The sequence below is a fragment of the Chlorocebus sabaeus genome, chromosome 12 (assembly GCF_047675955.1).
Source record: "Chlorocebus sabaeus isolate Y175 chromosome 12, mChlSab1.0.hap1, whole genome shotgun sequence".
In the NCBI taxonomy this organism is placed as follows: Eukaryota; Metazoa; Chordata; class Mammalia; order Primates; family Cercopithecidae; genus Chlorocebus; species Chlorocebus sabaeus.
The window spans coordinates 107,918,902-107,936,589 of record NC_132915.1 but is presented as its reverse complement, the minus strand read 5'-3'; the positions used below and the strand labels follow the sequence as shown (position 1 = coordinate 107,936,589).

The 17,688-nt window shown below is 43.4% G+C and overlaps 1 protein-coding gene across 2 annotated transcripts; it reads left to right on the top strand.

Annotated features, from left to right (window-relative positions):
* The first annotated feature begins 1,746 nt into the window (after window positions 1-1,746).
* LOC119622345 (endogenous retrovirus group K member 7 Env polyprotein-like) lies at window positions 1,747-11,216 on the top strand. Of its 2 annotated transcripts, none has more exons than XM_073022033.1 (2): window positions 1,747-3,021; window positions 8,892-11,216. In XM_073022033.1, exon 2 carries the CDS (start codon window positions 9,645-9,647, stop codon window positions 10,659-10,661), a length of 1,017 nt encoding a protein of 338 aa, XP_072878134.1. In that variant the 5' UTR covers window positions 1,747-3,021; window positions 8,892-9,644; the 3' UTR covers window positions 10,662-11,216. The 2 variants fall into 2 exon arrangements, with proteins under 2 accessions (XP_072878134.1, XP_072878135.1); XM_073022034.1 differs by having other exon boundaries at window positions 2,948-2,980.
* Window positions 11,217-17,688: the final 6,472 nt, after the last annotated feature.

The window sequence follows — 17,688 nt, the reverse complement described above, 5'->3', positions numbered from 1 at the left end:
GACACCCATCTCAAAATCTGTCACTTGTCCCCCAGGCTTCCTCATCTCTGCCAATGGTATTGTTACTGGGCATCCTGTGTTGGAATGGATTCTGTCATGCGCGTCCGTGTGAAAAGACCACCAAACAGGCTTTGTGTGAGCAACGTGGCTGTTTATTTCACCTGGGTGCAGGCGGGCTGAGTCCGAAAAGAGTCATCGAAGGGAGATAAGGGTGGGGCCGTTTTATAGGATTTGGGTAGGTAAAGGAAAATTACGGTCAAAGGGGGTTTGTTCTCTGGCAGGCAGGAGTGGGGGTCACAAGGTACTCAGTGGGGGAGCTTTCTGAGCCAGGATGAGTCAGGAAAAGGAATTTTACAAGATAATATCATTGCTTAAGGCAAGGACCGGCCATTTTCACTTCTTTTGTGGTGGAATGTCATCGGTTAAGGCGAGGCAGGGCATTTGCACTTCTTTTGTGATTCTTCAGTTACTTCAGGCCATCTGGGCCTACACGTGCAAGTCACAGGGGATGCGATGGCTTGGCTTGGGCTCAGAGGCCTGACAGATTCTTTTTTTTTTTTTTTTTTTTTTTTTTTTTTTTTTTTTTTTTTTGAGACAGAGTCTCGCTCTGTCGCCCGGGTTGGAGTGCAGTGGCCGGATCTCAGCTCACTGCAAGCTCCGCCTCCCGGGTTTACGCCATTCTCCTGCCTCAGCCTCCCGAGTAGCTGGGACTACAGGCGTCTGCCACCTCGCCCGGCTAGTTTTTTTGTATTTTTTAGTAGAGACGGGGTTTCACCATGTTAGCCAGGATGGTCTCGATCTTCTGACCTCGTGATCCGCCCGTCTCGGCCTCCCAAAGTGCTGGGATTACAGGCTTGAGCCACCGCGCCCGGCCGACAGATTCTTTAACTAAGATCAACAGAGCTGGAGCTCTGGACCAGCAATCTCAGTTCTTGCCATAGCAAGCAAAGAATTGCAAACTAGGCTGGGCGCGGTGGCTCACGCCTGTAATCCCAGCATTTTGGGAGGCTGAGGCAGGTGGATCACGAGGTCAGGAGATCGAGACCATCCTGGTGAACACGGTAAAACCCCATCTGTACTAAAAACACAAAAAAATTAGCCGGCGGTGGTGACAGGCGCCTGTAGTCCCAGCTACTGTGAGGCTGAGACAAAAGAATGGCATGAACCCAGGGGGAGGGGCTTGTAGTGAGCCGACATCGCGCCACTGTACTCAAGCCTGGGCGACATTCCATCTCAAAAATCCATCTCAAAAAAAAGAGCGAGATTCCATCTCAAAAAAAAAAAAAAAAAAAAAAAGGCAAACTAACACTGAAATGCAAGCTTAAAGCAAGGTTTATTGCAACCCAGTAAAACACTCTGAGGGAGAGCAGGCTGATTTCTGGGAAGTAAAATCAGCACCTCTTTACAAAACTCAAGGTGCTTTTAACGGGGTTTGTGGGAGGAGTTGAAACTTAGGCTGTGTTTGATTGGCAGTTTATGGTTACATCCCTAAAGTTAAACTGCGTGTGTTTTTACCCATAATTCATTAAGAAAAGCCCACTCAGAAGGGCAAAACCACATGTAAATTGTATTATAATGACTGTATAATGAAGATGGGCCATCATTATCTGTGCCCCAGTTTTTCTTCCTCCAGGATGTGCCGGCCCCAGATTTTACCATGAATTCCATCCATTAGGGTGGAGATAGGACGGTCTGGGGCTGAACTTAGGTGGGCTAGGGCTGGTCTTAGTGACAGCCCTCCTGCTTTCTTCTCTCTCCCTCTCCCAGCTGCTCATGTCCATCTAACTACCTAACAGTATAGTCGTTCTGTTTGTTCAAGTCAGAAACCTAGAAGTCATTCAGTTTCCATCCTTTCTTCCAGGACCTCTGCATCCAACCTGAGAGCAAACCCCACCCCACCACATTTGCCTCCAAGCCCACCTGCCCTCTAGCCACCTCCACTGCCACCTGCCGTGACCTCAGACTTCGTTCTCTGAGTTACACTGATCTCCCTGCTTCCCCTACCAGCCCTTCTCCAATCTGTAGTCTCCACATCTGCAACAACTGATCCTGCACCACCCTGTTGAGAACGTTGAAATGGGGACGGGTGTGGTGGCTCACGCCTGTAATCCCAGCACTTTGGGAGGCTGAGGCAGGGGGATCACCTGAGGTCAGGAGTTCGAGACCAGCCCGGTCAACATGGTGAAACCCTGTTTCTCCTAAAAATACAAAAGTTAGCCAGGCGTGGTGGTGGGCACCTGTAATCCCAGCTACTTGGGAGGCTGAGGCAGGAGAATTGCTTGAACCCAGGAGGCAGAGGTTGCAGTGAACCGTGATCACGCCATTGCACTCCAGCCTGGGTGACAGAGCAAGACTCTGTCAAAAAAGAAAGGAAATAAAGAGAGAGAGAGAGAGAGAAAGAAAGAAGGAAAGAAAGGAAGGAAGAAAGAAAGAAGACGGAAGGAAGGAAGGAGAGAGAGAAAGAAAGAAAGAAAGAAAGAAAGAAAGAAAGAAAGAAAGAAAGAAAGAAAGAAAGAAAGAAAGAAAGAAAGAAAGAAAGAACCTTGAAATGGCTTCCCCCATGCTTTTGGATAATACTCAAACTCTATATCATTGTGTCTACAGGGGTTCTACACAATCTGCTGTTGCTTGTCTCTGCAGGGGCCTTTGAAAACAGTATGCTGAGAATAGATAGGGCTCAAGGACAGTATCTCCAACTGAACTTTTAATGCACTCCCGTAGGCGCCAAGTAGGCGGGTAGATAAGAAAGAATATAGAAACAAGGTACTGAGTAGAAGGTTACATGTGGGAAAAGAAAGTTTGTTTTGCATTGCATTCTTTCTGCTGACCTGAGGTTTATGGAGTATAAATAAAGTGAGGCGGAGGCTCTGAGTGCGGCCGCCATGTTCTCTGTGTGTCTTTGTCTTTTGTGTGTTCTTTCATTCTCCACCACCCCCAGTGCGGACCCCAACAAGTGGCGCAGCGAGCAGGGTCAGCACGGGTGAGTAGGGGAGAACAAGAAGGGGAACCCCCTAGGAGCAGGTAAGGCTCAGATATTGTTAAGGGGAACCTTCTTAAGCTTTCATTATGGGAATTCCATCTCTCGGGCCTCAGAATATTTACGGCTGTTTCAAGGACTGTTGCTGTCTATGGGAGTAGAAGTGAAAGAAAAAGACTTTGAAGCGATTGTTTGCCCATGTTGAATAACATTGTTACTGGTTTCAGTATCAGACTAAAGTGCAGCTGAATCGGAAAAAATGGTTACAGGTAGTAAAAGCTCTGCTTAGAGCTCTCCAGTTAGGGGATATTATGCCTCTAAAATTGTGGACGTTGTGTAACTCTATCACTCAGACATTAGAGTTACTTGAGACTGATTCGGAGTGTGGTAATGTAGCCACAGGAGGAAAGGTATCTGAGGATTTGGAAAAACAAAATAAAATAAAATACATCTGAAATGGAGCCCATTTGTGCCAGGGTAGCAAAAGGGGGAGAAGAGAAAAAGCCAGCTCTTCCTTCTTCTAAGGGAAATTCTGACATGCAGTGTATTATGGAAATGCTTCAACAAATATTACAGATACATTCTTCTAATTCACCTTTGTGAGCTTTCCCTGTTTCTTTTCCTTCTGCCCTGTTAAAAGAGAATTTTCCAGTGCCTCCAACCCCCGGGCTTCCTTATCTTTACCTTTGTTTGGCAAAGTTTTCTCAGTGCCCCCAACAGGCTGAGACGGCTGAGGGGGCTGAGGGACTGAGGCGCTGAGGGGCGGGCAGCCTGGCGGGTCCCTGCCGCAGGGTCGACCGCACGTCACGTGGCCGAATCCCCCGGGCTGCTTTCTCTCCAGCTGCTCAGCCACTTGTTTTCTTACCGTGAACCTCGGGCTCCTGCTCGGCGTCCTTTCTTGCTCTGTCTCTGTTTTTGCTGCATTCTATCGGCAAGTCTTTAATTTAGGATATTTCACTGATATAACTGAGGATGAACTGTGTTTTGCAGCATTTTATTTTATTACGTGCTTTCTCCTAGATTTTGGTATCCTGTTTATGCTGACTTGATTAAACATTTTGGAAACTTTCCTGGAACTGATAAAATAGCTTTGATATGATCTTTTTCTTGAGGTCATAAAATAATTTCCTTTGAAATGTCTCAGCCTAACAACTTTTGGGCTTTTGTTGTTTTGTGCAGAGGTGGGAAGGCTCCTTTGCATTTTTGGTATAACTTCTGTGTTAATGATTTTGTTGTTTGCTTCGCACAAAATCACTTAGTGATCCGTGTTTTCCAGCTTAGAGTTAACATGTATCATTTTGTGAATTAAAAAAATGTCTCTAAAAAAAAAAAAAAAATTTTAAGGAGCTGGATCTGTTTCCAATTATTTGTGCTTCTTTTGCTCCTAATGCTTAGTTTTCAAATGGTGGCAATAATGTCCAATTTAATGCCTTACAAATTAAATTTTTTTTTTTTTTTTTTTGAGACGGAGTCTGGCTCTGTCGCCCAGGCTGGAGTGCAGTGGCCGGATCTCAGCTCACTGCAAGCTCCGCCTCCCGGGTTTATGCCATTCTCCTGCCTCAGCCTCCCGAGTAGCTGGGACTACAGGCGCCGCCACCACGCCCGGCTAGTTTTTTGTATTTTTTAGTAGAGACGGGGTTTCACCGTGTTAGCCAGGATGGTCTCGATCTCCTGACCTCGTGATCCGCCCGTCTCGGCCTCCCAAAGTGCTGGGATTACAGGCTTGAGCCACCGTGCCCGGCCCTACAAATTAAATTTTTAAAAAGAAATGAAAGCTGCCATTTCTAACCATGAACCCCTATCCTTGGTCTTCTTGATATTTTTTCATCAGAAAATTTGATAATTTCTATAGACTGGAAGATTTTGGGGAAGGCTTTTCTTGATCGTTCTCAGTGGTTACAATTGCACAGCTGGTAAATGAACAAGGCGCATGTACAGGCTAGAAAAAATGTTATGTGTGATCCCCCAGGAGCCACTGAGGAACAACTCACAGGCACGGGCCAATATGCTACTCTTAGTGCTCAGGCTGGTCTAGAAGATGTTGCCCTTACTTAAATCAAGACTTTGTTTTTAAGGGCCTAAAATAAGGTAGAGATAACAGGAAAATCTTCCCTTTCCTCTGTGAAGATTTTACAGGGCACAAATGAACAATATTCAGATTTCGTAGCCCGTCTTCAGGATGCTGTCTTGAAAATTGTGGGTGCTGACCTTGCTTCAAAAATTTTGTTACAAACGTTGTCTTTTAAAAATGCTTATGCTGACTGTCAAAAATTGTTAAAATCATTAAAGGCCAATGGGGCCAATTTAGATAAATATATTAAAACTTGTGTTAGTGTTGGAGGGGCTATTTATAATGCTCAATTATTTGCTGGAGCTTTGTCTAAAGCCTTAAAAGGAAATAACACACAAGGTGTTTGCTTTCAGTGTGGTAAACCTAGATATTTCAAAAAAGAATGTCATAAAAATTGAACACTTTTATCCCTCAAGGCAGAAAGCTGCCTTCAGAGGTGTACAAATGTTGTGGTAAAGGTCGACATTGGACAAATAAATGTCATTTCAAAACTGATAAAAGTGGAAATTTACTGTCTCCTCTCCTGGGAAATGGGAGCCGGGGCCCACAGGCTTGGGGCCCCAACAATTTATGTCACCAGGTCTGAAAGTGTAGTTGGTTTATCAGTCTTTACAAATGAGAAATATAAGAAAGGAAAAGAATGCACAAACTAACTAGGTTTCTTGTAATAAATCACTAAACTAGTCCAAGGACCAAAAAATACAAGATCAGCATGACTCTGAAGGATGTGAGATTATGGTTCTGCACTTGTTACATTAAAGAGCTAAAATTAATAGACATAATATTAACAATAATAACAGTAATAATAGCCATAGTATACTGAGTACTTACTATGTGTCTACTACTGTGAAAAAATCTTCACTTGCATTTAGTTCTTCCAACATCCCTTTGAGACTGACAAATTTTATAATTATTACCATTTTGTAGACAGGAAAACAGAGTTAAGACAGTTTTATAAATGTATCCAAGGTCATATAGCTATTATATTTTGAAAATATGACTTTCTGTCCCCAGAGCTTACATGCTTAACCCTTTCCTCTAGACTGCTCTATAAAGTACAAAAATGGTAGTCACCCTCCTTGGAATAATCGGAGGAAAGAAAAATCAATAACTAAGTAAAAGTTGTATCTCAGCACCAGATCCAATCCCAATTTCAAGTATCCATTTAGCCTTGGATAGCATCATTGTGTTTTGAAAACCAAAATCCGTTGAGTATTTTGTGGTCCACCATCTTTTACAAAGCAGATACTCTATTGAATAGTAAGCTACGAACTGAATTTCTTACCTGTAATCACCTTATTTGTTTATAAATATTTGTTATTGACTAAATCTGCATACAATACCCAGTGAGCAATGGCCTACAACATCAAGGAATAAATTCAAGTCCTCCTTAAGGATCCCACACCTTACCCCAGTTTCTCAGCTTTATGTGGCAGCTAAGCAGAGCGCCGCTGCTGACTTAGTTATTACTCAGCCTTATACTTTGTCTCCTAATAGAGGAGTATATAAATTAGCTATTAGAGAGTGTGGTCCTTTGCCAAAAGGACATAATGTTACTAATAAAAGTCTTATTATGGTTTAAGTCTCACAATTTATATGCCTAGAGGCAGGGGAATGTATTCTCAATAGGGAGGGTTTGGTAGCACAGAAAAAACTGTTTTTTGGGAAACTTTAGTTTCTAATCAAAAGCCCTTGTGTTCATTGCACATTAATGAAATAGTTTTTAAAGGGTTAATTGATACGGTGGTAAATATGTCTATTATTTGTTTAAATTAGAGGCCTATACAATAGGAATAAAGACAAGTTGCAGTTATACTCACTGGCTTGGGTGCTGCTTCTGTGGTTTATCAAGACGTAGAACCTTTAACCTGTGTCGGTCCTAAAGGTTAACAAGGTCAAGTGTTTTTTTTATTTTTATATTGTTCCTATCAATATTAATTTTTGGGAACAAGATCTTTCACAACAATTTGCTGCTTTTTTAAAACATTCCTCATATTTCCTCAGCTGCCAAAAATATGATGTTCAAAATGGGCTACAATCCTTTAAACTCATAGCCACCACTCCTATTTATGTGAAACAGTGACCATCATTTAAAGAAATACTTAGGACTCTAAAAGAGTAAGTCAAAAAACAAATGGCCGAGAGGAATATAAAGCCACGTATTTCTGCATGGAATTCCCGTCTTTGTCTTGTCTTAAAACTATAAATGTTTACATTAAACCTAGGGAAAGTTTACAGCCTGGTCTTCCTAATCCTGCCCTTATCCCACAAAGTTAAAAATTAATGGTCATAGATCTCAAAAATGGTTTTTTCTTTATTCAGTTACAACATCTTTTTTCTATTCTAGAAGGAGACAGTCACTTGGACAGCTCACGTCATTTAACTCCTTTGGCTTTACAGGAACTCCAGCTTGTGGAAGAGCAACTTCAAAAGGCTCATTTACATTATATCCTTCCCGATGTTCCCCTTTCCCTTTGTTTATTTCATACTTTACATTCTCCTACAGGAATGATTCATCAGACCAATCAGCCGCTAAAATGGATCTTTTTGTCCAATAAAACATCTAAACACTTGGCTACTTATATCGATCGTTTAGCTGAACTGATCATCAAAGGACGGCATCACTGTCGACAACTTTGGGGAGGAGATCCTTCCTTAATTATCTCTCAATTCACTCATAGTCAGATCATTTATCTTCTTGCAACTTCTGATTCTTGGCAAGAAGCTTCATCAATCTTGAGTTACAGTTTATCCTTATCCCTCGGTGCAACAGGGAGAATTGTTTACTATTCTCATGGTCTTACTTAATTTCCCTACTACTGGTTGTAATATTGTTAGTGATTCTCAATATGCCGTTTATGTTACTTCTTATATTTCTCAGGCCACTTTACCTCTTTGTGCTACTTCTTCTCTTCAAAAACTCTTTTCCTTGTTATTTTCTACTTTGAGCCAACGTCGAGCTCCTTTATTCATCACTCATCTTCGTTCTCATTCTCAACTGCCTGGACCATTAGTTCATGGAAATACTCAGATTGATTCACTTCTAATTGGCCACTTGCAGGCTGCAGAACAAGAACATGCTCTACATCACACTAATAGTTCTGGCCTTCAACGACGGTTTCATTTAACTCATAAATAAGCTTGTTCTCTTATTCGAGCTTGTCCTTTCTGTGCTCCTTTGAGCATTCCATCCTTCCATCCTGGAGTTAACCTGAGAGGTACTCAAGTTAATCAAATTTGACAAATGGATGTTATACATATTCCTTCTTTTGGACGATTAAAGTATGTTCATCATACCATTAATACTTTTTCTCATTTTCAGTGGGCCACTCCGTTGCCATGTGAGAAAGCTGATTCTGTTATTACACATCTCTTAGCTTGTTTTGCCATTATGGGCATTCCTTTTATACTTAAAACTGATAATGCCCCCGCCTATGTCTCTCATAAATTACAAGTTTTCTTACAGCAATACAATATTCAACATATCACCGGGATCCCGGGCAACAGTCAAGGTCAAGCCATCATTGAGCGTGCAAATTTAACTTTAAAAACTCAACTATTAAAACAAAAAGGGGGAAATGAGCCCCCCCAAAAAACCACATTTTTTTGAAGGTTAACCTTTCTACCTTAATTTTTTTGATTTTGAAGGTTCTTTTTACTTTAATTATTTTTTGAATCAATGGAGACAATTGCAAGACTCCGCTGTCGTAACCCATCTTTCCTCACCTCTCTCGGTGATAGTCCCCGCTGACAATTTAAAGATTTGGTATCCTAATGAAGAAGGTAAGTATGTTCAAGGGCAAGTTCTAAAACAGGAACGGGGCTATGCTCTTGTCCTTACAGGGAGCGGACCTGAGTGGTTTCCTACAAGATGATTGAAACCCTGTTGAAAAGAAAACTGGATTCAGCATGCATTTCTTCCTTTGTTGGATGTGCCTCGGCGGGGGACTTATTTCCCTCAGTGAGGCTTTGTATGAATATTGCACTTATATTCCCTTTCCACCCTTGTATCAGGGAGTCGCCTGGGGAGAGGTGGAAATTAAGGTTTTCACCAATGACACTACTTGAATGCCGTCCCCCTATATAGACAAGGACAATATAGAACGGGAAACGGAAATTATAAACAACACATACCAATTTGGAGTGGAAGAACTTCCAATATGCATGGGAAATAGTTCTCATTGTCTCCGAAAATCGTATGAAGCCTGGGTTGTTCGCTATAATCATAGTTATGTGGCTGCTAATACTGTTATTATAATCATACTGTATATAGTAATGAAACTATTCCTAGTTCTTTACCTTTTTGTCCTATTCCAGAGGTTTCTCCTAATAATGAGGTGCTGGAGTGGCAACTATGTCGGGGAAATAAAACCCGGATTTTATTAGAATACAGTGGGATGCAAATAACTGATTGAAGTGTGCACGGTGATTTTCAAATAAAATTTAGTCACATACCTTTGAAATGGCACCGGGTAAATAAAAGTATTGCTGCTAACAATAATGAAACCTTGGTATGGTGTGAAGGAGGCCTAAGTACAGAGTCATCTTTGAAAGTTGTTAGCTGCAGGCGATGCCATTAGCACTTTTGTGGGGAATATGTCTCTTAATCTTTCTAACCCAACTAATTCCTTTCATATTCAGTTATATCGGAATACCTCTCGATATATTATTGCTTGTGTCCGTAAGCCCTACCTGTTATTAGCAGGGAATTTGATATGGGATAATAATACGAGAATTGTTAATTGTACAAATACGTGTACATTTTTGTCTTGCCTCAATCATTCTTGGTGGCACAACTTTGCTGGGGATATTTATATCCTCAGGGCTCGTAAGGAAATTTGGCTACCTGTTAATCTTACGCGACCGTGGGGGGCATCACCTCTTGAAACTTATATTTGGACTTCTCTTCAGCGAACCCTCCGTGCCCTTGGACTTATAATTGCATCGGTGATGAGTCTTGTTGCCATTGCCTCCACTGCAGCTGTAGCAGGGCTCGCTCTTCATCAAAGCATACAAAATGCTGAATTTGTGCAGCAATGGCATGAACAATCTCACCGATTATGGCTTCAACAACAAAACATTGATTCTCAACTTGCTGAAAGATTGGACAACATGGAGCAAGCGTTGACATGGCTTGGAGATCAGCTCACTGTACTCAGTACTCGGGTAACATTACAATGTGATTGGAATTCCACTCAATTTTGTGTAATGCCTGTGCCTTTTAACATCTCTCAAAATTGGACTGTAATCCGAAAATTATTAATTGGCCATAAAAATATTAGTTTGGACATTCAAGAGCTCACTCAGAACATTTCCGAAGCATTTCGACAACAATTACATGTGCTGTCTGGAACGGTAACCTTGCAGGAGCTGGGGCAGCGCCTTGCTGCCTTTAACCCATGGACTCAGATAAAAACATGGATTTCTACAATCTCTGGAAGTATATTGCTTTGGGCACTTGGTTTGGGTCTACTTCTTTTGGTGATTCGATGCTCCCTCCATCGCCACCAAAAACAAAAGAAAACACAGGAACAAATATGGGCTACCTTTTTAGGATTGAGGCAAAACAAAATTAAAAGGGGGGAGGCCGGGCGCGGTGGCTCAAGCCTGTAATCCCAGCACTTTGGGAGGCCGAGACGGGCAGATCACGAGGTCAGGAGATCGAGACCATCCTGGCTAACACGGTGAAACCCCGTCTCTACTAAAAAATACAAAAAAAAGCTAGCCGGGCGAGGTGGCTGGTGCCTGTAGTCCCAGCTACTCGGGAGGCTGAGGCAGGAGAATGGCGTAAACCCGGGAGGCGGAGCTTGCAGTGAGCTGAGATCCGGCCACTGCACTCCAGCTCGGGCGACAGAGCGAGACTCCGTCTCAAAAAAAAAAAAAAAAAAAAAAAAAAAGGAGGGGGGAAATGCAGGGGCCTTTGAAAACAGTATGCTGAGAATAGATAGGGCTCAAGGACAGTATCTCCAACTGAACTTTTAATGAACTCCCGTAGGCGCCAAGAAGGCGGGTAGATAAGAAAGAATATAGAAACAAGGTACTGAGTAGAAGGTTACGTGTGGGAAAAGGAAGTTTGTTTTGCATTGCATTCTTTCTGCTGACCTGAGGTTTATGGAGTATAAATAAAGTGAGGCGGAGGCTCTGAGTGTGGCCGCCATGTTCTCTGTGTGTCTTTGTCTTTTGTGTGTTCTTTCATTCTCCACCACCCCCGGTGCGGCCCCCAACAGTCTCTTCAACCCTGTCTCAGGCTCTTACTCCTCTCACCCACCATACTCCAGGAACCTGCTGTTGAATGAATGAATGAATGAATGAATGAATGAATAGCACGAAACACCCCATGGCCTTTGTGGGTACCGTTCCTTGGCTAGAACAATGCAACAAAAATTTGCAAGGTTGACTCCTCATTTAATTTTCTACTCAATGGAAAAGAGTGGAAGGCTCATTTTTGCAAGGCTGAGTCCTCATTTAGGTTTCCACTCAAATGTGGTTTCCTCAGAGAGAAGACATTTTCTGATCTCCCCCCTAGTGCCAAGCAGACCCCCATGAATTTACCTTACTCTGCTGTTATGTGTATAGCATTTATCTCTATCCTGCTTTTTGAATTACTTGTTTACTGCCCAGCTCCTGCCTCAGAATATAAGCTCCAAGGAAGCAGAAATGCATTTATTCCTACGTCCCCGGTACCTTGAATGGTGTCTGGGTTGAATGAATGAATGGAAGGAAGGGAATAGGGGCGGAAGGAGGAAAAGCAGGAGAAAAGAAGCCAGGCAGGAAGACAACAAACAATCACAATCATGTTGAATGCTACAGAGAATTATAGGCAGGGCTATCCTTGTGGGAAAGGGGAAGGGGTGGCTGGCAATTGGGAGGATGGGGAGCCAGGATTCCTGTCTATCTAAGCAACTTGAGACACCCCAAAGTCATTTTCTAGATACCATGCTGGTGGTCCAATCTCAGGCAATTCTGCAAAAGAAATAGCTCACTGGTCAGCTGAAGTAAGTGGCCCACCACCCCACCTTCCTAGAACCAGAGCCAGCCACACAGCCCTGGAAGAAGCCCCTCAGTACAAGTTTCCCCAAGCTCCTGGGAGCATCTGGTCCACCCCACGTGTAGGGGGTAGGGGTAGAGATTTAGAAGTTGCCCCCAACAGGGAGAATTGGAGCTTAGGACCTCAAAGTCCTGCTCCAGGATCTTAGCCCTCTGCCCAAGGAAGGTACTGTGCCAGGCCAGTTCTCCCTGACAGTCACACAGATAGGCCTGCATAGCACCCCAGTTACACAGACAAATTTTCACAGCACTGTCTTAACATTGAGCTAATAATTAGACCCAGAGAAATCGATGCCCAGCTCGAAGCGTTACAATTTTCTCAGTGCTTACATGTAAGGGGGTTATATGGCTATGTGTGGCATTGCATTCAGCTAAGCCTACAGGTGACTAATTTTATTCAGAAATTAAATATATGTTCAGGAGAAGCTTTGCATAGGCTTCTCCCAAACCTGGAGCAAGTCAAGATAATGGAGACCGCCTTACATTCCTTGTGCCAGGACCCATCTCGGGTCAATGAAATCTGGGGCGCGTTAAGGTAACAAAGCTAGCAGTGTGAACAGATTTATTGGAGAGTCTAAGGCAGCTCTCCGGACCAAACCGTAAAAGAGATAAGATAGAAATAATCACTTCAGCCGGGCGCGGTGGCTCAAGCCTGTAATCCCAGCACTTTGGGAGGCCGAGACGGGCGGATCACAAGGTCAGGAGAACAAGACCATCCTGGCTAACACAGTGAAACCCCGTCTCTACTAAAAAAAAATACAAAAAAACTAGCCGGGCGAGGTGGCGGGCGCCTGTAGTCCCAGCTACTCGGGAGGCTGAGGCAGGAGAATGGCGTGAACCTGGGAGGCGGAGCTTGCAGTGAGTGGAGATCCGGCCACTGCCCTCCAGCATGGGCGACAGAGCGAGACTCCGCCTCAAAAAAAAAAAAAAAAAAAAAAAAAAATTCAAAAAAAAAGATCAAAAGCATTTTTGACTTCTAACCGAGTTAGAACAAAATCAGTCACCTATAGACTTAGCAGAATGCGATACCACACATAGCCATATAACCCCCACACATGTAAGCACTGAGAAAATTGTAACGCTTCGAGTCGGTCTGGTGAAACTATCTCCGACCTTCTCCCTATATCTGGTTACAGCGATAAACTTCCTTTCCTAGTGTATCTCTTCTGTTACTGAGCCACGAGAACACGCAGCCAGACCCAGCTTGGGCTTGGTCTGGGAACAGTACTGGCAGCCCCAACTTGTCCCAGGCAGCAGAGAGGGACTTCGAAAATGTTGAGAAGTCACTCCAAACAGCAACGGTCCCTGAGGGCTTGCCCAGATCTGGAGGTGGGACTGAGAATACAGGCCTCCTTGGAAGGGCTTAACCCAGTTGGGAAGGAAAAGCCTCTCAGAACATGCTGTACTCACCCTTGTGTAATTTTCAGTACAATGGAAATTGCTCACCTAATGCCTATCCCTCCCTTTGAATGTGAATGCCACTGACTGGGCATACCCACCCTCTGGTGAGGATTTATTCAATATTTATTGAATATATGGCGGCATGCAGGGTGCTTTTTGCCTTAAACTTTTATGTACTCAAAACTTTTTCAACATCACTTTTTCCAAGGCCTTTGTAGCTATTTTTTGTTTGTTTGTTTCAGATGGAGTCTCACGCTGTTGCCCAGGCTGGAGTGCAGTGGTGCAATCTTAGCTCACTGCAACCTCTGCCTCTCAGGTTCAAGCGATTCTCCTGCCTCAATCTCCCAAGTAGCTGGGATTACAGGCACCCACCATGATGCCCGGCTAATTTTTGCATTTTTAGTAGTGACAGGTCTTCACCATGTTGGCCAGGCTGGTCTAGAACTCCTGACCTCAAGTGATCTGCCCACCTCAGCCTCCCAAATTGCTGGGATTACAGGCGCAAGCCACTGCACCCAGCCCACTGTAGCTTTTTTTGTTATACGGAGTCTCGTTGTGTTGCCCAGGCTGGAGTGCAGTGGCACAATCTCGGCTCACTGCAAGCTCCGCCTCCCGGGTTCACGCCATTCTCCTGCCTCAGCCTCCCAAGTAGCTGGGACTACAGGCACCTGCCACCATGCCCAGCTAATTTTTTTTGTATTTTTAGTAGAGACGGGGTTTCACTGTGTTAGCCAGGATGGCCTCGATCTCCTGACCTCATGATCCGCCCGCCTTGGCCTCCCAAAATGCTGGGATTACAGAAGTGAGCCACTGCGCCCGGCCCACTGTAGCTGTTTTTAAGAAAAAAAAAGTATATTAAAATCATTCCGGTTTTTTTAAAGAAATGCACAGGGATTTGTTTTTGGCAGTTTAGCAGTATAGGTATCCAGACTGCCCCGACCTCCCTCTGAACACCAGAAGGGTTGAATGAAGGTTTTATTCAATGTTATTAAATGCATCAATGGGCTGCTAAGAAAGTTGGTGAAAGTGGAAACCCATAAGGTAAGCCAAGCACCGTAGCTGGCCTTCAACTAGTTATTAAATAAAACAAATACAACTAATAGTAACTGAAAAAAGAAAATAATAGACATATAAAACTCAGTGGAATGGATCAACAAAAAGTGGTATACAATAGGATACTATTCAGGCACAAAAAGGAATGAAGTACTGATCCATGCTACAGTGTGAAGGAACCTTGAATATATCACGCTCGGCCGGGCGCGGTGGCTCAAGCCTGTAATCCCAGCACTTTGGGAGGCCGAGATGGGAGGATCACGAGGTCAGGAGATCGAGACCATCCTGGCTAACATGGTGAAACCCCGTCTCTACTAAAAAATACAAAAAAAAACTAGCCGGGCAAGGTGGCGGGTGCCTGTGGTCCCAGCTACTCTGGGAGGCTGAGGCAGGAGAATGGCGTGAATCCGGGAGGCGGAGCTTGCAGTGAGCTGAGATCCGGCCACTGCACTCCAGCCTGGGCGACAGAGCGAAACTCCGTCTCAAAAAAAAAAAAAAAAGAAAGTATCACGCTCAGTGAAAGCCAGACACAAAAGGTCACATATTGCCTGATTCCATTTATATGAAATGGAATAGGTAATTACACAGACAGAAAGCAGATTGCTGGTTGCCAGGGCCTGAGAGAAGTGGGGAATAATTGCTGAATGGGTGTGGGATTTCATTTAAGGATAACGAAATGTTTTGGAACTATTTCAAGTGGTTGCACAATATTGTGAATGTATTACCATGGAATTGTTCACTTCAAAATGGTTAGTTCTATGTTCTGTGAATTTCCTTTCAACAACAACAAAAAAAAAAAAGGAAAAAAAAAAGGAAGAAATAGCCACCAAAATTTTTTATAAAGAAAGAAAACCCATCAGTGCAATCCACCACGTTAATGAAGAAGAAAAATTATGAGAAACTAAAAAATAAATGACACTGATAACTTTTAAATCCATTCAATAGGAAGAGATGGCAGTTTCCTTAATCAGATAAAGGTATCTACAAAAACTGACAGTCAACGTTATTGTTATAGGTAGAAAATTGAAAAATTTCTCATTGAGAATAAGAAAAAGAATAATACTCTGAGGTGGGAGGATCTCTTGAGCCCAAGATTTGAGACCAGCCCAGGCAACACAGCGAGACCCTATCTCTCAAAAAAAAAAAAAAAAAAAAGAGAGAGAGAGAATGATCAAGAAAAGGAAGCAAAAGCTATTTGGATTGGAAATGAGGATATAAAACTGCCATAATTCACAGATGATTTGATTGACAATATAGGAAATCTAAAAGAATCTATAGAAAATGTATGGGAATTATTAGGTCAAGTTGCTAGATACAAAAACAGAAAATAAACATTTTAAAGTAAATCTCCACTAAATTTCTATGCTGCCATAACAAATTATCACAAACTCAGTGGCTGAAAGCAACAGAAGTTTATTATCTTACAGCTCTGCAGCTCAGAAGTTCTAGATAGCTCTCACAGAGCTAAAATCAAGATGTCAGCAGGGCTGTATTCTTCTCTGAAGGCTCTAGGAGAGAATGTTCTCTGCTCATGGCTTGGTAGAATTCAGTTCCCTGTGACTGCAGGACTGTTTTCCTGCTCTGTGTGAACTGAAGGCTGTTCCCAGCTTCTACAGGCCACTGCATTCCATGGCTTGTGGCTCCTTTTTCCAGCTTCAGAGCCAGCAAGGCCATCGAATCCTTCTCAGGTGGCACATGTTAGGACCATTCTTCTGCCTGTCTTTCACTTTTAAGGGCTCATGGAAGTAGATTGGGCCCACCTGGATAACCCAGGCTAGTCTCCCTATCTTAAATCTCTCTGATTAGCAACCTTCATTCCATCTACAACCCTTATTTCCTTTTGTGGTGAAATGTAACATATTCACAGATTCTGGGCATTAGGAAATAAATATCTTTGGGGGCCATTCTTTTGCATCCCACAGTCACCATTTATAATAACCCAAAAGACCATCCAATTCCAAGCAATGAGGCCAGACACGGTGGCTCATGCCTGTAATCCCAGCACTTTGGGAGGCCAAGGCAGGTGGATCACCTGAGGTCAGGAGTTTGAGACCAGCCTCGCCAATGTGGCGAAACCCTGTCTCTACAAAAAAAAAAAAAAAAATAGCCGGGGGTGGTGGCGGGCACCTGTAATCCCAGCCACTTGGGAGGCTGAGGCAGGAGAATTGCTTGAACCTGGGAGGCAGAGTGCAGTGAGCTGAGATCGTGCCACTGCACTACAGCCTGGGTGACAGACTGAGACTCCATGTGCAAAAAAGAAAAAAAGAAACCACAACAACAAAAAACTATTCCAAGCAATGACCCTAATAGAATTTGTCCAAGTACTCCATGCAAAAAAACAAAATATTGACAAATACTTTTTTTTTTTTTTTTTTTTGAGGCAGAGTTTCGCTCTTGTTGCCCAGGCTAGAGTACAATGGCATGATCTTGGCTTACTGCAACCTCTGCCTCCCGGGTTCAACTGATTCTCCTGTCCCAGCCTCCCAAGTAGCTGGGATTACAGGCACCCGCCACCACACCTGGCTAATTTTGTATTTTTAGTAGAGATGGGGTTTCTCCATGTTGGTCAGGCTGGGCTCGAATCCCCAACCTCAGGTGATCTGCCTGCCCTGACCTCCCAAAATGCTGGGATTACAGGCATGAGCCACTGCGCCCAGCTGACAAATACTTTTAAAGACTGTGGAATCTCCTTAATTTTTAAGGTAGAATTTGAAGGCTCTTTTGCTTTGGAACTCTATCTGGATTTGGGCCGACCGCAGAATGAAGAAGAGCATTTTGTACACACACAATTGCGCTGCTGCATTAAACTTCAATAGTTTGCAAGAAGGCATTCACGTTAAGTGGAGAAATTGCAATTTTTTTTTTTTTAAGAGATGGGGTTTCATTGTATTGCCCAGGTTGGTCTCAAACTCCTGGGTTCAAGTGATCCTCTTGCCTTGGCCTCCCAAAGTGCTGGGATTACAGATGTGAGCTACTGTGCCATGACGAAATTGCATACATTTAAAAGCCGTATTAGGCCAGGCACGGTGGCTCATGCCTGTAATCCTAGCACTTTGGGAGGCTGAGGTGCGCGGATCATGAGGTCAGGAAATCAAGACCAGCCTGGCTAACATGGCGAAACCCCATCTCTACTAAAAAT

Coding starts and splice junctions, on each gene's coding strand:
- LOC119622345 (XM_073022033.1), top strand. CDS start 9,645: ATGTCTCTTAATCTTTCTAACCCAACTAATTCCTTTCATATTCAGTTA.